This window comes from Xiphophorus couchianus, chromosome 16 (assembly GCF_001444195.1).
Source record: "Xiphophorus couchianus chromosome 16, X_couchianus-1.0, whole genome shotgun sequence".
In the NCBI taxonomy this organism is placed as follows: Eukaryota; Metazoa; Chordata; class Actinopteri; order Cyprinodontiformes; family Poeciliidae; genus Xiphophorus; species Xiphophorus couchianus.
This window is the reverse complement of record NC_040243.1, coordinates 17,724,129-17,744,848: the sequence shown is the minus strand read 5'-3', so window position 1 is coordinate 17,744,848 and position 20,720 is coordinate 17,724,129. Positions and strand designations below refer to the sequence as shown.

At 41.1% G+C, this 20,720-nt stretch overlaps 1 protein-coding gene across 1 annotated transcript in view; it reads right to left on the bottom strand.

Moving 5' to 3' along the window:
* myo15aa (myosin XVAa) overlaps nt 1-14,817 on the bottom strand; it is a 43,967-nt gene extending 29,150 nt beyond the window's left edge. Inside the window, exons 1-16 of the mRNA XM_028041503.1 lie at nt 9,364-14,817; nt 8,963-9,045; nt 8,785-8,848; nt 7,788-7,897; nt 7,376-7,450; nt 6,090-6,180; nt 5,946-5,951; nt 5,079-5,182; nt 4,924-4,987; nt 4,731-4,844; nt 4,479-4,643; nt 3,660-3,773; nt 1,345-1,403; nt 1,134-1,257; nt 292-387; nt 20-151 (exon numbers count right to left, since the gene is read on the bottom strand). Of these exons, the coding sequence (XP_027897304.1) occupies nt 20-151; nt 292-387; nt 1,134-1,257; nt 1,345-1,403; nt 3,660-3,773; nt 4,479-4,643; nt 4,731-4,844; nt 4,924-4,987; nt 5,079-5,182; nt 5,946-5,951; nt 6,090-6,180; nt 7,376-7,450; nt 7,788-7,897; nt 8,785-8,848; nt 8,963-9,045; nt 9,364-14,817 (6,855 nt within the window). The remainder of the gene's footprint in view (nt 1-19; nt 152-291; nt 388-1,133; nt 1,258-1,344; nt 1,404-3,659; nt 3,774-4,478; nt 4,644-4,730; nt 4,845-4,923; nt 4,988-5,078; nt 5,183-5,945; nt 5,952-6,089; nt 6,181-7,375; nt 7,451-7,787; nt 7,898-8,784; nt 8,849-8,962; nt 9,046-9,363) is intronic.
* Between the last annotated feature and the right edge of the window lie 5,903 nt (nt 14,818-20,720).

Below are 20,720 nucleotides of genomic sequence, written 5' to 3'. Positions count from 1 at the left end.
ACGGTGCGACAATCCTCACCTGAGGGAAACAACTCTGGTCGTCCAGAATCCTCAGTATCCCATGAGGCTTAGCGGCGATGATGTCGATGCAGGGCTGGTTGTCGTTAAATGTGATGTCCTGCCATGGGATCTGCTCTCTGCTGTACTCCTCCTGCAGCGGGATCACATGTTTCAGACGGGATCTGTTTTACATCTCTGCACATGCAGTCGCTGCTTTCTGCAAGACCTGAGTTTCTCAGGAAGTCTGTGTGTGTGAAATCGAGCCACCCTGCAGGCGTGACGCCGACTCACCAGTTCCTCCCTGAACACGATCCTGTTGAAGAAGAATTGCAGGTATTCGTTTGCATAATTAATGCAGAGCTGCTCGAAGCTGTTGAAGGCCAGATCCTGTCGCCACAAACACACACAGCAGGTGATTCTTCACATGTGATCTTCCGATCGGATGATTATTCAGGATCTGATCTCTAAAGTTGAGCACAGGAAAGTTAGAGAGCGGTTCGTGGTTCCGCAGACCGGTGTGCTGAATGAGCTGCAGGTTTCCCAAAACTCAAATAAACCCTTAAACTGTCATATACTGTATATGTGTATATATATTTTTTACATTGAGATCACTTTAGAATAAGCAAAGTTAGTCAAGTAATATAATCTACACTGTACAACTTTTATTACAACACATGAGATTTTTACTTTAAAAAAATATCCTAATTGTTAGCAGAGCCTTGATTTCTTAACCCGTGTGGCTGTTTTTTTAATATATATCAGTGAGCTATGATGACAGAATAAATACATAAGTCAAAGATCTTTGTAGTAATTCTTTAGTTTAGTATTTTTAATGATATTGTGTCTGATGGGACAAAATATTCCCAGGTCATTTAGACCTGGGAGTTATGCACAGCCTGCCCTGAATTTATGGCTTCTGGAAACTGTCTGCCTGGTGTGATAACGGGATCCAAAACAAGCAACCTATTGTGCTAAATTCAGGCTGCTACTTCCTGTGATCAGAGTCATCACGTTGGGGGTTTTTCCCATGAAATCTGTGTAGCCGCTCTCGGCAAAGGAAAATTAGGCAAAACTTCTGACATTTTTTATTTAATTCTCCCCGACAGAATACAAAATCTGCAACACTCGCCTACCTCAAATCCATAAATGTCCAGAACAGAGATGGAGAGGCTGTGTTGGCGAGGGTACACCTGAGCGTTGATCCTCTCGGTTAACCAATGGAAGATAAGCGAGTACAGAATCTTGGCAACAGCATCTCTAAAAAGTCCAAATGAATTTCTACAATCAGGAGGGGCTTATGTGTGAACTACTAGGGTTGGGTCTTGTCACCTATTTTTCTCTCACCTGGCATCAACAGCATTTTCCACACTCAAAGGGCTGTAGATTTTGTCCCTCATTGTCTCCTGTGGGAGAAAACCGAGCAACAATACCCATTTAGGGATCGGGTTGATGCATTTCAGTTAACTTAAACATTTTGCGGACACTATTTTACTGCATTTATTCTCCCACTTTTTTTTTAGTATTCCCTCCTCCTCATCTCCATCACATGCTTTGCTTCCTGTTAGCTCTTCCGCCTCACTTCTACTCCCCACCTCATCGACTCGGCAGATAAAGAGCGCCTTGAGATTCGAGAGCTTCCTTTGCCAAAATCCACTTGACCAGCACATACAGCAGGGGTGTCAAACTCCAGTCCTCAAGGGCCGCAGTCCTGCAACTTTTAGATGTGCCTCTGCTGCACCACAGCTGAATAGAATAATTAGGTCATTAGCAAGGCTGGGAGAACTGATCTACACAAGGAGGTATTTAAGCCATTTCATTCTAGTGTTTTGTACCTGTGGCACATCTAAAAACTGCAGGACAGCGGCCCTTGAGGACTGGAGTTTGACACCTGTGACATACAGACTCTCAATGCACGCACAAATCCAACCAGAGGAAAGAGCCGGTAGCGCTGACCCCTCTCCCGTTACATGCGCACCTTTGTAATCAGAGTTTGAATAATGCAAAAGGCTCTTGTGTTGTGTATATAAGCAGGTGGCAGACATAAGATTTCTCTCTCTCGCCACCATCACTTCCTTCTTGGAGGATTACAAGTCGATCGGATTGGATAAACTAGGCTGGCTTGTGGGAAAGCCTTTATTTTTGACTAAACATTTCTATTTTTTCCACATGATTTGGCTCATCAATCCAATGTGCAAGTGAAAAACAAAGGATAAAGCATGGATTTCCCCCTGTGACGTCTGTTTTATAAGCATAAGCGGATGGGAGAGTTTGCCTCATAACTATAACTTTTGTTTGGCTCCACAGTGATGAAGATCTGAAGAAGGTGCAAGCTTCTACTTGAGGATCTACCTGGAGCAAAGAAGAAAAGTGTTTTAACTTTGACTTTACTGCAAAGGAGACAAAATCAGACTTCTTCCTATTATCTGAAACTATCTGTGGAAATTTGACATGAGTGGACTTCAAATTTCTCAGAGAAGCACTAAGAAAGACTTAAGTGAAAGACAAAATGTGACTTTTCTTCCATGTTTTGCTTGTGGTTATGGATGAGGCATAAAAAAAGTTTTGACAAAATCTCATTAGAAGGCTTAAGTGTCTATTTATAAATCTATTTATTTGCATCTTGTTGCTGTTTGTGTTTCAGGAGGCGGAGGAGGATGATTGGTATCTGTTTTGATTCAGAATGTACAGGTGATGCACATCAATGAAATGTAAAACATTTCAGCTACACTTTCAGCGGCACTGTTTAGATCAGGGGTCTCAAACTCCAGTCCTCGAGGGCCGCTGTCCTGCAGTTTTTAGATGTGCCACAGGTACAAAACGCTGGAATGAAATGGCTTAATTACCTCCTCCTTGTGTAGATCAGTTCTCCAGAGCCTTAATGACCTAATTATTCTATTCAGGTGTGGTGCAGAGGGCACATCTAAAGGTTGCAGGACAGCGGCCCTCGTGGACTGGAGTTTCAGACCCCTGGTTTAGATCAAAGTAATATGATGTGGTAAAATGGCCCAGTCAAAGTCCAGACATAATCCAGCTGTGGATCTGGAGCAAGATTTAATAGTTGACGTTCACAGGTAATCTGACTCTGCTTGAGCTACTTTGCAGAGAAGAATTGCAAAATAAAGATGTCTCTAAACCGGTCGAGACATACCAAATAAAGTCCTGTCCAGGGAATACAAAGCACAAATAAAACCCAATCTTTTCAGACATCTTTTTTTTTAAATTACAAAATAAATTTCTCTCTTCACAATTATGCACTTGTTTGTGAAAAGGAAACAAGTTAATTGTGAAATTGCTGAAAAAATAGAACAAAGAAAACCAGGCGGACAACAATGGGAGTGGATCAGTGACAGCACTTATTTTTTGTTGTCTATTTTCCGTGTGTGTGTAGGTGTGTGTGTGTTGACACACATGCATCTAATTGTGTCTATGTAAAGGACACTGGGGCCAATACAATGCTTCCATTGTCCCCACACCTGTGTAAGCAAGACAACAAGGCTGCCACATGAACCAGTCAGTCTACTTCAGAGGAGTCAAGATGTCGAACGTTAAGCAGTGATAACAAAACTATAAGGAAAGGAGGAGAACATATCATCTCTAACACATCCGGAAATAAAATATAGACTTCTTAAACAGAAAATTCAACCTGGTTTGACACTGACCGTGACTTTGTACGTAATGGCTTTCTGTAGTCCTTCTGGTGAGATCTGCAGCAGTTCTGCCACCACCCTGATCTCCTGCGCGCTCACCACTGACGCCACCTCCTGGCCATCAGCCTCCAGCGCAGCAAGGAAAAGGGAAAATGTGTTCAATCTGTTGAGAAATCGCTGCAGGGAAATCAACCTTAATGTGGTTGATCTCATCTCAGTTTAAGATGAGCTTGGAAGTGCACCTCAGTAAATAAAATTTATTTCTGCAAGTCATTCCAACGGTAAGACTGAAATAAACACCCAGTTATTGCCTGTGTTGTGTCATCTTTTAATAATCATGTTTAGCACTTACTTTCACTGATATTCCTCCATTTGTCACCACGGTTACACTTATTGTGTAGCGGGATGGTACTTTTTGTGACAAATACCAATTACTGACAGTAGTTAGCGTCACAACAGTTGGCAAATCCCTTTGGTTTTCTGCCTTTCATGTAGAAAACACTCAACTCAGGTGTGACTTCATTACCAGTTTCTACTAGAGGCAAATTGAATGCAGCATTGTCAAAGTGTTTGATAAAAAGATTCAATATCGGACTGGCAGCTCAATGTCAGCTTAACGGGTGCAACATCTTTCCAATCAATGTTCTATTGATGACAATAGCAAGAGTTAAACCCATGTATCATACACAGAAACAAAGCTGAAATACAATTATTTCTAATAGACTCATTTGGATAGTGTAATTGTTTTTAACTCAAAGTACTTTAAAAAGTAAGTAAATGCAAAATGCAGAGAGGGTGATAACTGCAAAATAGGTAATCAACCTAGAATACTACCTCATGTTTCTGAAAGTAAACATTGCCCAGGTGCAGTATGGACGCGAGGACTCTAAAGATGGCCGACTGGTCCTCGGGGGTGAAGTGAAGGATTTCCATGGCAGAGAGCAGACGTCGGAAATCGTCTGCATCGCTCTTTCCTCTTATCAAATAGTCCCCTCCCTTTATTCAGAGACAGAGTTTAAACCGAAGAGCGAGCTGAATGAAACGATCTGCGAGGAAGACACTGTGTCGCTCACTGTGTTATACCTGGTTGAGGTAATAGTAGGTTTCAGCATCTTGCAGGTAGAAAGCCTGTTTCTGCTGAGAAGGAAGACCTGCCAGCATCTCGTAGAAGATGTGATAGTTCCTCTCATCTTTGGCCTGAAGCAGACATCAACAGATCATTACACAGACCGCTAACTACATAAAAACATCATGCTGTAGCTGTATCAGAAGCTACCTGAAAGACAATGCGGGACTTTTCCAGCAGATACTGAGAGGTTATGGCACCACTGATTATACCACTAGACAAACAAATACAAGGGGGTAAAAAAGATAACACATAAGTAGGATTACAAAGGAGTTGAAGAATCTAAATTTCTCTTCCGTACTCACTCCTCCAGGTAGACCTCTATGTATTTCCCAAAGCGGCTAGAATTATTGTTTCGCACAGTTTTGGCATTTCCAAAGGATTCCAGCAGAGGCGCCGCCTCAAGGATCTACCAGGTGTTCAAACACAAAGCAAGTCACACACTTTGATCACAGGAACCACGAAGGCACACAGAAACACACACACACACGGACACTGACTCTCTGTCAGCTAACATTTTTACACATCCATTCAGAACAAGCCGTTCTAAATCAAACACGTCCGTCACTTGTTGGAGACTAAGAAGTGTTAATATTGATTGGTCAATATTAACCAATATTGATAAGCAGTTGTATAAATGCAGCAGCACTAGCACATATTATGTATATATAATAGCGGTGAGGACTGGTCTTTTCTACAACTGATTATCAAGAGAATGTGAAGAAAGAGAAGTCAAACTTTTATGAAGATCTAATAAAGATTACTCAGAGAAGTCCAGAAGTCCAGTGAGTTTGTTTACAAAAATGCAGAAACTACGAATCAATCTGAAAAACTATCCCAAAAATCTTACATTTGTAAAAATGTCCTAGAGTTTTTACATTTGAGGTTATCAAACTACCCAGAAATCAAGAAGAGGCCTTAGGGTTAAACAAAGCAAAGGGAAAGAAAAAATCTCAACAAGATGTGCATCAAGACCTTTAAGCTTCAAAGTGCATTTTGTGCAAAAAAAGAAAACTAAACACAAGCCACAGTAACAATCACTCAAAATGTTGTTAGTGTTCAAGTAGGATTACTAAAACAAGGACACTAACAACACATCACATATTTAAATGCTAATTAACAGAAGATAAGACGAGTGGTAAAAGGCGTATACACTCAGAAAGGACGACTACCTCAATCTTTCCTCATGAAAAGCAATCATAGATTAAAATAAAAGAGGAGACAAACACATGGAGAGAGGGATTACAAATTCACATAATTTGGTTTGTCAAAGTATATCAGTATCAGTTTGTACAGGTCAGGATGTGTGTTCATACCTGTTGCACAGGATTTGAATTGTGATCTATTGCAGCCAGGTAGCGAAGCACAAGTTTGGTAGCCTCTGTTTTTCCAGACCCACTCTCCCCACTAAAACACATTAAAACTCTGTTACTGACAATCCACCACCCATTAACTTTTTAAAGACTCCTTAATAGGTGTATAACATATACTTAACAGGCAAATAAAGACAAAACTTAACACTAAATATTTAGTTAGCAAGGTAACTAATTAGTGGTCATCAAACTGAGACCCCCAATAGTAATCCTGCTATCCTTGCGGTATAAAACACAAATCGCCCCAAACAAAACACAAAGAGCTTTTTCTTTACTTAAAGACCTCAGTTATTTGATTCTCATTATCACCCTGTTGGTGCTCATTAAGTGTTTGACTTAATTGACTAAGTTACATGAACACTTCACTTCAGCTCACATTAGGCAAAGACTCAATTCCACTTTTAAATTAAAGTATCCGAAACAGTCTCTCACATGCAGCTAGGCCAACACACAAATATCCAGTGCTGTGCCACTGCCAAGGGATTAGCACTAAGTACCACCATTATGCAGGCCACGCCAGCAGACGGTAGAACGGTGTGTGTTTTGTGTGTTTAAGGGACTATGGCACCTTTACAACTTTCCAGCATAAAGTTTCAGCTTGCAGCCTGCTTGGCTAAGAATCAGGCCGTTAATGGTCACTGAACACTAGACCTCAGTTAGCCCTTGACAAGCACTCGCTGACACACGCGCACACACAAACCAATGGTCCACACACAAAGATTCAGACCTCTGAAAGACAATCTGCTCCTGGCCCAGACCTAGTTGGGCTTCCCTTACAGGTGTCTCCTTCCAAATATGGCTAAAGTGTTCGAGTCGTGTGAGAGGTCTTTTTATGTCAGGTGCCAATTTCTGCTCATTTCTACACAAACACAAACCCTTATCTATCCAAGCATCCCCAACATTTCTAAATGGGATTTGCCTTGGAAAATGTTAAACCTTTTTTATATTGAGTCACATTATGAATGCATTTTATTGGGATTATTTTTTATCAACACAAATAGGTGTATAATTGTGAAGTGGGAGCAAAAGGTTCCATATTTGTTAACATTTTTTTACATAAAAAATCTGAAAAGCGCAGCCCTATCGAAAGTTTGTGTACCGAACGATTTTCAAGCTTTGCCACAGACTCTTAATTAGATTCAGGTCATTCTACTACACAAAAGACCTATACCATTAATTCATTTAAAGTGAATATCCTCATTTAAAGAGAACGTGAACACATTTCCTACCTGATTATTATGACCTGGTTTTCTTTGGCATCCATCATTTTGGAGTAAGCAGCATTTGCTATGGCAAACAAATGCCTGCGAGACAAAAGGCAGAGGTAAAAATGTCAACTAACTGAGAACATGTGAAATCATAAATAAACAAAAAGCACCAGATTATTTCTTCTTTTTTTATGTTTTCAGCCAGTAGCTTCAACTTAACTGCATTAAGGAGGAACATGGGAGATGACTTCTGTACGCACGTTTAGCTATATGCAGAGATCAGATTCCCATTATGTTCCAATATGTTTTTGTAGTACATTTTAAATAAATTGTTTGCTCTTGTTACAGTCAGAATCTGTACTGTAAGCATACTGGAAAATCCTTGCCTCTTAGTTTTGTTTTGCATGCTTTGCTATGAGCAAACTTTACTTACGGAGGGTGTTCTCCCAGAGCACGACCCTTGTACAGCAGCACAACGTCAGTTCCATAAATGTTGTACATCTTGTAGGGATTCACAGACACCAGTATGCTACCTATGTATGTCTGGATGAGATGAGTCAAGAGTGACATAAGTAATGGAAGTGAAGCAAACAAATATTTAAATAGTCCTATGAATAAAAGAATGGACATGGCCCTTTACAGATTTCTTTTTTTTTGTCTTGTCACGTCATTAATTAAATAAAATTTAAGAAAATACAAAATGTGGTTTTCAAATGATTTAAATAAGATTATTCAAACCAAACTGGGCCTATGCAGTAATAATAATTGCATAGGCTCATTACCAGCTCTTTCAAATTCTGAATGAAAGCTGTTGTCCAACCAATTATTATGTTAATTACTTTTTCCTATATAACCAGGTTTGAATGATTTTTTTTTTCCAATCAGAGTGCTTACTCTGGTTATTGATGACCTGAAAATGTAGGCCTGTCACAATAACTAATGTTTCTTGATGATTAATTGTCCCAAAAGTTATTGCGATAAACAATAATGTTATTTTGAGACAATTTGCCAGTAATATCATGGCAATAATGGCATAATAATGCAAGAACACATTCTCAAAGATCAATAAACTTTAAATTCTAATGAGCATTTAACACAGGAAATGAAGACATTTTAAATATCCAAAATAAATCAACAAAACAACAGAAACAACAAATAAAATTAATTATGAGGTTTCCAAAAAAGGTTTAGTTGAGACCAAAACTCCAGACTGAAAACTTTTATCATCCAGTTTTTGGTAGAAAGAGAAAAACAATAAATCATGAGATTGGAAATTATTGAATTTGTTTTATTTCATCATGTGATTAATTGACTTATTCATTATTGTAACAGGCCTCGAAACATGTAAAAGAAAATGCAAAACAAGCAAAAAAATGTAAATCTTTATGGAGTCAAATAATTTTTTATAGCACTTTTTAGTCAGTACTTACGTAAATAAGCTGTCTGTCAAACCTTCTCCTTAAATTCAGCAAAACAGCTCCCTCATGCATCTCACTAAAAAAAACAGAAAGCAGGTTTGTCTTTTAAGTTTCCTCAGTATTTGTTGTTTGACGCTGCTTAATATCAGTGGAAGGTTTTTACATTTTTGCCATCTGAGTGAAAACTTACTCTAACTGAGTCATGTCTTCCACACCGTCTTCCTCCCTGAAGTCCCGGTGAGTGATTGTGGGCATGCTTCTGATTGAGTACATCTATAATTCAAGTGTATACAGACATAAATCAGGACATCAAGTAAGAACACAGGCCTGCATTTGACAAACATGGACAAGTTGCTTTAGAGAAAAATTTTAATTTACTTTTTTCTTCTGACTTGTGGTTTACCACCCATCAGTAATGTTAGACTTATTTGCAACCTTGTTTGCAAATGCTTCCTTACATTTTATTGTTATCTTCAACAAACCCTTCAACCAATGCTTATCTTTCTGCTTCATTGATATCATGCAGGAAATAATTGCTGTCTAATGTAATTATAGTATGGCAGCATTTGTTATACCATTCTAGATTATTACCTTGTCATACCATTGCCCCTGAGGTTCCCCCTCTCTGTTCAGATTCCACTGCCCTGGTCCCTCCCCTTCAGGTCTTTGTCTCATTAGACTCTGGGTGTGTTCAGGAAATTCTCCATCTCCGTACATTGACCACTTGTTGAGGTTCTCCACTGTCCCATGAGGGAGAACCCTCTCTGCCCCCCAAACATCTAGATCTTCTTGCATGACGTCCGCTCCTGAACCTTGTGCCCAGTGCTGTTCGGGTCCAGCTCCTTGGACATGTGGTGATACTACAGCATATGAAGGAAGCCGAAAAGAAGCCCCCTGTAGGTGAGATTTCCGTAAAGCACCAGAAAGGTTAAGGGGTTGTGGAGCTCTGGGGGCCCCAAGCCGTGTCAGGATATTACCTTCAGGGAGACGATAATTTGCTCCACGAAGGTTTGGGTTCTTTGATAATGCCTTTGACAGGTCAAGCGATTGAGGTGAAGAAGCAGCCTGGGAGCGTGTCATGAGTGTTCCATCTGGCAAGCGGTAGGAAGAAGATCGGAGGTTCTGGTTGCGGAGAGCATTAGAGAGATCAAGTGAACGTTGCTCAGGAGTATTAGCAGTACCACGTTGCCTCAATAATGATGTGTCTGGGAGATTGTATGAAGCACCACGGATGTTGCTATTTAGCAAAGCACCAGAAAGGAGAGGGCTTGAAGGACTTTGAGGCTGATTTTTTGAAAACAGAGATGATCCTTCTGGTAGTTGAAACTTTGCTTTGCGGAGGTTTGTGTTCATCAGAGCACTGGACAGCCCAAGTGAAGAGGATGCATTCTCAGCAGTCTCCACATTCTCTCCTGGACGTGTAAGAAATGATCCATCTGGTAGTCGATAAGAGGCCTTTCGGACATTTGAATTAAGAATGGCTGAGGAGAGCATGGGGGAGGAAGACACAGGGGCTGGCTCATTTCTAGTGACCAAAGTACCATCTGGCAACCTATACGTAGCTTTACGCACATTAGAGTTTAGCAGGGCAGAGGACAACATGGAGGAAGACATGGGGGAAGGACCTGGAGCAAGTTCGACAGGTTCATTTCTGGTAACCAATGAGCCATCAGGTAGTCTGTATGTGGCTTGACGTAGATGTGGGTTCTGAAGAGCATTGGAGAGCACCAAGGAGGAAAGCCTTCCGTTACCAGCACCAACTCCAAGGTCATTTGTACTTGTAACTTCTACAGGACCCTTAGACATTGCCAAAGTACCACTTGGAAGCTTGAACATTGACCCTTGAATCTGGGAAGTTCGCAGTCCTCCAGAGAAAAGTGGGGAGCTACCTCTAACACTTCCTTGTGGAGGCGTGATGGAAGCTGGAGCTGGTGATGCTGAAGCTGGAGATAGGTGTTGCTGAAAAGGAGATGCAAAGGAAGCATTACGTAGCTGAGAGGTAAGCAAAGCGGAGGACAAGTGTGGAGAGGTAAGAGAAGAAGAGGGTAGAGGTGCTGCTGTTTGATGAGGATGTGAGGGAGGCAGAACAGTTGTATGGAGATTGGCACTGTGCTGTAGAGGGGATGAAAATGAGGCGGTGCGTAAGCGGGAATTTTGCATTAAAGCAGTGGATAAACCCTGAGGCCCAAATGGGTTTACCATCTGGGTCTCTTGTGCAATGATTGATTCATCCCCCTGCATTCCTGGTATGGGAGAAGGGACCCTTTGCAAAGGTGTTGTAAAGCTAGCATTTTGCAAATAAGGATTATGGAGTGTATGCCCCAAATTAGGGGATGGTGGTAGTTGTTGAGGGAGAACCTGAGAACCTGGTAAGGCGTTGGTAAGCATGGGAGATGGACCTGGGTCCATTAGTGTGTAGTTATGCTGAGTAATCCCCTGTGATGGTAGGTGGACACCATGAGTAAGATTAGACTGAGGTACAAGAGGTTGAAAGGAAGCTGGCCCCAGACTGTGGGGTCTCACTAATCGATGAGGTAAGGGAGAAGATGGGTGAGACATATGGTACATGGGAGAAGCAGCGCGGGAGGGCAGAGGAGATCTATGTGGCAGGGGCTGTGGAGATTGGGGTCTACTCTGGAGCCTTCGGATCGATGGCTGTGGAGAAACAGGACCACTCTGTTTTAAAGATGGCTGGGGAGATAGTGGGGGCACTGCTGGAGAAGCTCTGAATGACTGCCTTGATTGAAGAGATGGTTGGTTTCTGGGCATTCGTACTAAAGGCTGTCCACGACCTACAGGTCTGTGGAAGGCTCCTTGGACACTACCAGCTCGTTTGGTTTCCCTTAAACCTGCAGGCCGAGAGCTAGATCTAGCTAGCATGGTTGTTCCAGAACCCATTTCTCCTGAAGGAGAGGCAGGGCCTCTATGTATAGATGATCTAAAAGGGGCTACTTGCTGAGTTACAGGGGGTCCAGGTCTACTGCGTCTTTGTAAATAGGGATTAGCTGGTGAGGGTTTCACAGCTCCCATAGGGACATGGCTTCTCACTCCAGGACTTCCTCTCAGCCTGCGGGTAGAGGAGCGGGTTGGAAGGGGTCGAGCAGAGACCCGTGACGGTGAAGGGGAGGGGGCATGATGGGGAGAAGTGGGCCGGAAAGACTTTGGTGGAGAACGGGATGCTTCAGGCTGAATTGGGCTCCGCCTTTGTGGAGAAGGAAGAGGTGGAGAAGGAGAACCCCTCATCATAGATGTTTGTTTTCTTCCTTTAAACAAATGTGGTCTCACAGGGGGCAGATGAACTGCATCTGGAGGAGGTTGCTGCCTGAAAGACAATCTTGGGGAAGAAGGTGGACTTTGTCTTTTTCTTAGTGATGCTCGTGGTGAAGCCAGAGGACTAGAAAGTGGGGAATGGGGTCTGACAGTGGAGGGACCCCTGCGTAACCCAATTCCCCTTCTTCCTTGTTTCAAGGATGGTTGAGCACTTACTGACATCCCTCTCCTATAATACAGTGGAGAAGAAGGGGGGCTTGATGTTCTCTGCCATTCAACTGGGGTTGTGGGCCGTTGACTTACCATTGAGGCCCGGTGAGTGTGTCTATGTAGGCGAGGAGAAATGTAGGGGTCCGACTGAAAGCCTGTTTTGAAGTCCATTGGATGTGGTGAGAAGTGAGGTGAAGGAGGCCCTTGTACCCTTTGTGATCCCGGTCTTAACGACATCTGTGGAGAGAGAAGGGGACTCATTTTTCGGACTGGCACCGGGGAGACCATTGGTGAATGAAGTGGTGAATACACTGGTTGCTGCATTTGCAGGGCTCCTGGTGAAATTTGCCCCAACTGAAACATTTGTGAGTCCTGTGGTAGAGGTGCTTGATAAACCTGGGAAGAAAATTGAGGGGGTAAGGGAGACGGGGACACGTAGTTGGGAGGAACAGTAAAAGTGACATTAGTTAGCTGAGGAGAAGGAAGGTACTCTTGATGATTGATCACAGCTGTTGGAAAGATAGGATCTCCAAAAGGAATGGTGGGAAGTTGCTGATTGATGTCAATGGGCAAAGGAGACTGTGCAGAAAGGTATGCTGGGATGGGTTGTTCAAATTGTACATCTGACAGAATTTCCTGATTATTGAGAACCAAGGATGGATTGGTAGAAGGAAACATTTGGGGAGAGGGTTGAGTATGAAGAGAAGGTGGTGGCAAAGTTTCAACCTCTAGTCTCTCTTTTCCAAACAACATGACTTGGGGCCTAGGAACTCTGAACTGTTCAGATAGAAATGGTTCAGATACAGGGGAGAAAAATTGTTCCTGTCCAAATAGCTGTCCTGTCTCAGCCAGATTAAGTCCAGGATTCATAGTGACCTGTTGCTGATAAGGGTTGTACATTTGAGCACTTTGCGCATATGCAAGCATTGGGTCATTATATATTCCTGGGACTGTATCATAGGTGCCGCTCATTATCCCATATGAGTTTGGCATACCATAGTTAGAAGCCATGTTGTGGTCAAAGTAATCCACATATTGTTCAGGGTAAAATGAGTCATGATACCCATACATGGTATCATCATAATAATTATATGGGTCTGGCTCTACAGAGTACAGAAATCCATCTTCTCCATAGTAATACTCTTCCCCATCATGGCCATTGTAGTCTTCATATTCATCATCATAATAACCATATGGGTAACCAGAGTTATCTACATCATCATCATAGTAAAGCTCATCATCATAATAAAAGTTGCCCTCATCATCATAGTAACCATACTCGTCCTCCCACTCATCATCATCATAGTATAATTGCTCTTCATAGGGATCAGTTGGGTCATAGTTAAATGGTTGTCTTTCAAAGCTTTGTGGTCCCCACCTGTTATGGTAGTCTTCTTCATATCCATAATTATCATCATATTCGTAGGCTCCATTGTAATAATGTGTGTGTCCCCCTCTGGTATCCCTGCTAGCAAAGGATAGGTTCTTTTTTCCCCGTCGCCCTGCCCGCCCCCCATGCCGGCCATGACCCATAGAAGACAGGAACCTGCCCGTCAACCAGTTAGTTGTTGCGGCCATCCTACCAACCATCCAGCTTTTACTCTTAAATCCCTGTCCTGCTTTCTTTTTTCCAAACATTCCTTTGAACTTCCCTCCTAAACCCTTTGCCTCAGATGCCATTTTATTACCCTTATTTCCTAAGTTGGATAGATTCAGTGTTTTTTTAGATGTGGTTTCTTTAGAGGCATCGTCTTTTTTGTTAAACAAACTGAAACCAGACAGACCAGGTTTTTTGTCAGCAGACCCAGATTTCCCCCCAAAGCCAGCAAAAAGCTTGCTGTTACCAAGAAGAGGTTTACCGCCAGAAGAGGGTTTCTTTTTTTTGGAAAGTCGTAGAAAGAGGCGAGAAGTACTTTTAAGGTTTCTCTTTGGTTTTGCTTTTTCAGCTTGTTTAGAAGGCAAGCTAAAAGGAGAGGACTTTCCAGCAATACTTGATAGGGCTTTGGAGGCTCCTTTAAGGTGAGATGTTGCATCTACTTTTTTAACTAAGTTCTTCTTTTGCCCCTCTGCAGCCAAGCCAATCATGCTCTTAGAAGCTCCTTTGAGATCACTCATCTGCTTTAGATTTACTGCATCCATGCCTTTTTTCACTTGTGGTTTTCTCTTTGGATCGCCTTCATCTTCCTCATCATCAGGGGAACCGCGTTTAGGTTTCATAGCCATAGCTTTGGATGCTCCTTTTAGAGCAGCCTTGCCTTTTCCCTTATCTCCCTTGGCTGCCTTCTTGGTTACTACCTCTTCTTCACTGTCACCACTTTCCTGTTCTTCAGACATAACCTCCTCTTCTTCTTCCTCTGAACCTTCTTCTGACTCACTGACAGGTTTCTTTCCTTTTCCCTTCTTCCCTTCATCTTTCCCCTTACCCTTTGCCGGTGGCTCCTCAGCCTTTTTGCCACCTTTTTTGTCATCTTTTGTTCCCTTCTTGTCTTCTTTCCCTCCCTTCTTTGGCTCATCTGATTTGCCTTTCTTAGCAGCTGATTTTGAGTCACCTTTCTTTGGTGCCATGGTACCTTCTCAGATCCTTCCAAGTTAGATGAAGTTCCCAAAAGTACTGTAAAAGCAAGTGAGTATAAAAAAGTTAATATGTTTTAACAGAATTAACATCCTTCCATTTGCTTCTCAGTCTATCACAAGTTTGAAAACCTTTGAAATGCCCTCTCTCCCAGTTCAGTTGCTCTGTAAAGTAACCTCAGACGAACCCCAGCCACTTTATGTTAAAACACGATCTAGTAATGGAGTCGAAATCTCAGCCATCTGTGCTCACTCGTGTTACGGTTCTCCTTCAGTTGTCAAAAAAAGAGCTGTTGTATAAGTTTAACAAGGAAGAAATTTATCCAGAGGAGTCACTAGTTTAATCCATTTGTGGTTTGAAGTGCAAAGTGCATCTCTTTTTCAAAAACAAAAGTAGTATCCAATGTAAGATCCTGTTCTTTTATGTATTTGTAAGTAACCTCCCAGGGTCACACAATAAATAAATTATCCTGTCATTCCAATGACAGAGTCAGTGTAGTCCTTTGTCTAATGTTCATTGTAAATCCGGTCCGTAAGCCCGGCAGGGAATCCTCATCGTGGCGGCCGCACCAACTTTGGCAGCAAGTCCCTCTGACAAGGAGAGCAAGCGTGAGTGCAATGGTGTGAGCCTCGGTGTCCTCTTTGTTTTAGACTGAGTGTCCATGTGTGTTTTATCTGTGGCTGTATCCTCCCACATCCACGTCAGCTTGCCTTTGTGACCTCCTGCAACCCTCTGTGTCTCTCTCTGGTTACTGAAACCCTCATTCTAACGTTTCTGTCAGGTTTGACATCTTGTCATATTTTTTTTGATGCATCTACAATCAGAAACGAGCCCATGTCCTGTTTGCCTTCACCTGCATGTGCAATCTGAGTGAGCATTACCTTTTAAAGCCGCAAAGGGAACCTTAATATAGCAGGTGTACTATCTTGGTGTAACCATATCTACTGGTTCACTTGTGTATGAATAATGCACGCTGGCTGAGCTGTTGCTAAACTGTGTCTGAGCGGCAAAGGTACTCGGAGCCAAAAGATGCCCATCAGTAGCAGGACAGATCACAGCCGGGAATGATGATGTATGATACAACACTCATCCATCCAACGCTATCAGCTTACACCAATAATGCATGTAGAGGCCACACCTGTCACGCATGAAGATATAAAGGATTCATATAATAAATTGGCTATGCAAAAAAAAAAAGAAATTAGTATAGCATTGTATAAAAAATGTTCTTACTTTGAAATATAATCATATAACATGCACAACTGCAAATGTAACACCCTAGAAGCTTTAGTCAGTGGATTTCACGGACACATCATGTTGCCTGTAGTTGTTAATAGTTGCTAATCTATACCGTTTCTAGAAAGCATAAACTATAAAACAATATCAACTTTTCTAGTAGGTTATGTGCTTTAAAAACATAAATAAATGTATGCCTTTCTCTGGCTAAACTTCAGGGATTAACATGGGGTTGGGAACTGATTTTGAGTACAGCTGGGCGTTAGCGTATTGATAAGGAGGTTTAGGGCTCATTCATCGATGATGGATTGATATTCCAGGAGGTCATCTCAGTGGCAGAAATAAATGTTTAATGGGTGCCCTGTGTTCCTCCTACGCAGATAGGATGAAACATTCATCACAGGCTCCTCTAAATATATCACAACCCAGGTCAACCCAACCCTGGTCTTCTTGTGCACAAATAGGAATAAACAGAAAAGATTTAAGTCAAAGGTTGGCAGCCAGGGGCTAAAGAGCAGGTGAAAGTGACATTTTTATTTTACATCTTAATCTCACACATCATCCTTCACACAGTGCAATCCATACCAGACCTCTTAACCTTTAAATATCAGTTTATGACGACAATCCTGAATTTGTTTTATTGGGGTTTTATGTAATAGATCAACAAAAGTATGTTGGGTATTAATTATGAAGCACAAGAAAATTGAAGAGTCTGAAAGTGATTTTGTGGAATATGAAATCCTGTAATGTCTTTGAAGAATGTGTGCCATGCATGATTCATCACAGTGAACAATGGGCATAATTCACAGTGTTCCACCATCTCAGGACCAGGTACCATTCTTTTCCATGACATCACCACTTGGTTTTATTTATTTATTTTTTCCTTTAAAGGTTAAACTGACCGTCTAATTATTAAATGCTCTATGAATACCCCCCAGCAGACCCTAGGGTTCCACTATAGCTTTGAAGAAACTAGCCTTTGCCGGTATTGCCATTGAGTTGCATGCAATTTTTAACACTAAACACTTGAGTTGTAACTGGATCATGGTTGTGATGTTTAAGTCAGCGGTGCACACTGATGCCGAGTTACTCAACTCATGTCCAAAGACACTGTGGAGGGCTGGATTATGTGCTAATCACACTGTGCATTATTTTAAATGCAAAGGAAGACAATGTTGGAGAACAGTTTTCCTATGGCACCATGTATTCCACTACTGTCAAAATGAAAGCATTGTTCGCAGTAATAGTGTGACAGCAGTGAACCAAACATCTGATGCATTCAAGCACAGATGTGATTCACTGCATGGTTTTAATGAGGGCTAATTGAGCGAAGAGTGTCGAATCCAAATTCATACCACGCTTTTCCTTATCCTTCACTTTGGGTTATACATGTCATCTTTCACATAAATCCCTATAAAATACCTTTACGTCTTTGGTTGTTATATGAAAATACAAAAAGCTAGACGTGGCGAGAAACATTTTTGACCTTTAATAATTATTGAGCTGAAGTCTGCATCACATTTCCCGGGAGCAGTGACCACAACAATCCGCTACATATCCTACAGGCTTGGCATGTAAAGGTAGCAGTCATTGGTATCATTTATCTACAGACATACAGTAGATAAGGAGATATTCATGGCAAGTAGGTACAGGGAAAAGTTCAAAAGTTCCTCGGCCCACATCTGATATACTGAGTAGTGTTATTCAACAAACATGTAAAGCACCACATGTACACTATAGGGAATGTTTGATAAGCATCTTCTGGTTATGGTTGGATGAATGAGTGAACTGGTGCTGACCAGGTCAATGGCAGAGATAGGAGAAGTGGAGACAATGGCAAAAAGAAGGTACTCAGAAGAAGTGACATCAAAAAAGAGAAATAAATGAAGCATCTGCACAAAGATGATGGCCAGTAGTTGTTTCAGGTCGACTAAAACTGTGATTTTCTGTTAATATGGAGTAAAGTTAGGTAGTGAGAGTGTAGCCAAGAGATTCTGCCTCTTTATGCCAATCAATAACAAGCACACAACATGAAGATTCAGGTATGTAATGAAGACTGCCTAGGATGAAGAATGAATGATGTCAATCACCAGAGGTGACTCAACAAAATTAAAATGAACTTTTGCCCTTTGCAGTCTATCAGAGGCAAAAAATACTAAGCATGTGTGAGCATGCCCTAACCCTAACCTTAACCCCATGCATGAGCATGAGATCATATAACATAAGAATATTGATAACTGCACTTGTAAGAATGTAAGGTATTACATTTATTTATTTAGATTTTGATTTAAATTTACAGACTGAAGCACAAATACCAAATAAGAAACACGGAAAATCTGTCATTTTTAAATACTCACTGCATAGAATAGAATAGGACAGAAGAAAAAATTGCGAATATCAGTGCAAGTAATATTAATATCACAAAAGACTATCTAGAATGCTGATATATTCCAAGAATCAGTTGTTCACACTTTGCATGTCAATAAGATATTGAGCCTTTTGAATAGTTTCACTGCAATTAAGGTCCACAAAATATTTCTATAAAAACTACAGAAATCAGGCAATGTTACAGAAAAAATATTTGATATTTCGGAGCATCACTTTGATTGTGAATTGTGCAAATGTGAGGAGAAAGATGACTGACGTAGAAAAGGAGGAAGAAAGAAAGAGTGATGTGGCTGATAGAGGTCAACCTTAAGACAGAACATGAGACAGTAGGCTTCACTCAGGTTTCCTAAAAGCCTTTACGCTCCATTCAGGTCTTAACCTTCACTCTCAGATTATCCTGTGACTTGATAATGGAGACGCACCAGCTCTTACGCTGTTAATATATCAAAGAGCTGCCTTGGACTTCAAACACAGCTCTGGCTTCACATTGGTTTTAATGTCACGAAATACACAGACGTTTGGTGGAAACGATTCAGAACCTGCTTGAATATTTGAGAACTTGATTCAAAATTTGCCAATGCAAATTGACACACATCTGATCTAAAGTAAAATGGATTAAAAACATCCACTTAGGACATGATGTAATTGATGGCTGGTTGCCATGTTCGCCAAAATGCACCAATGTCGCTGATGCTAGAGTTTATGAGGGTGTTCAGATTAATAGGCAGCTAGAATAAAGAACTTTATCCCGTTAACTCAGTAATGTTCCACCGTCACTGAAAAAATACTGTAAATCACCTGGTTTCAATTACATTTTATGAACAGCCTGCCAGATTCAAACTGTTTGCCACAAAGAAACACAACTGTAGTACACATGCCCAGTGTCTATTTGCAAAATTTAAATAAGGAATGAAGATTCATCTACAACTGCTCTCTGCTTTGAAAACACCAAGCTGAGATTGCATTAAAATACATATAAATATTTACATAAAATCATATTAATGATATTAATGATAGCAAGTATATCTTCAACAGAAAACTGCTGACAAATTTACAGTTTTACTCATATCACTAACCATACTCCTTAGCATACGTAAAATGCATATTATTCTTGCTTAATATGCAAACAGACCTAAGAAAATTAAAGTTTAATGTATATATATGTATAAACATATAGCTGCTGTTTGGAAGCACTTTGGTTTTGACACTGTTTTAAGCAAGACATTGCAACAAAACAATTGTAATCACATTCAATTTTCTGTATCTCTGCACTGATCAATTATTACAAATTTTATTTCTGACAAGTTAGCTCTCATGTGAACAATGTCAACTATATGCATATGGCAGATTAAACGCTCTCAATGAGAAAATCAGCTCTTTAATTGCTTACCTTATTCTTTTATGATCAACACTTAGAGATTTATCATTCATGAAAACATGACAACCGTCTGTTTAAGGTAAAAATCAAAGCTCTCAGATCAACACGGTCTGGTGTGCAGCTCCTCTGACCTCTAGTCCTTCTCTGTACTCTGCCTCTAATGCTTCATGTGAACACCAAGCACAATTACAAGCATCTGCACACACAATGGACCCACAAATAGTACAGATACCTCCCCCCCTCACAAGGACTCAACATTTGTTTATCTATCTAAACAAATGTGCAATATTGAGCTGTTTGCAAATCAATCCGTGCATCAGTGTAGCAGAGATTGGGTTACTAAGAAAACATCTTGCACTTCTTTATATCTGTGCAGCGCTAGCAAACAATTTCACGTACCTATTGTGCATTAATGGCAGGATTTCATGTGCACAAAAACAGACGCATTGTGCTATCAACGTGGAACACTTGTCTCTGCACGTCAGAGCCCAAAAGAGGGATTTATTATAAAGGGCCTGGATTTACAATGATTGGAGAGGCATTTGTGTACCTTATCAGTGCGGCTCAAACACACACACACACAGTCGTGTTTTCATCACTTGGGGAACTTCACATTGACTTCCATTTATTTCTAAAGCCTCACCCTTACCATAATCCCAACCCTAACCCCAACCATCACATACCTAACCCTCACCTTTACATTTACCCTAAACCTAACCATCACAGACCTAACCACTGACTCAAAACAATTTTCCTCATGGGGACCAAGAAAATTTCCCCACAAGGAGCAATGGTCCCCATAACCCCACATTGTAGACAGAAATAGGTTCCCATAAGGATATGAAAACCTGGTACACACACACACACACGTACAGTTGTAGGGTGTGCTTGTGT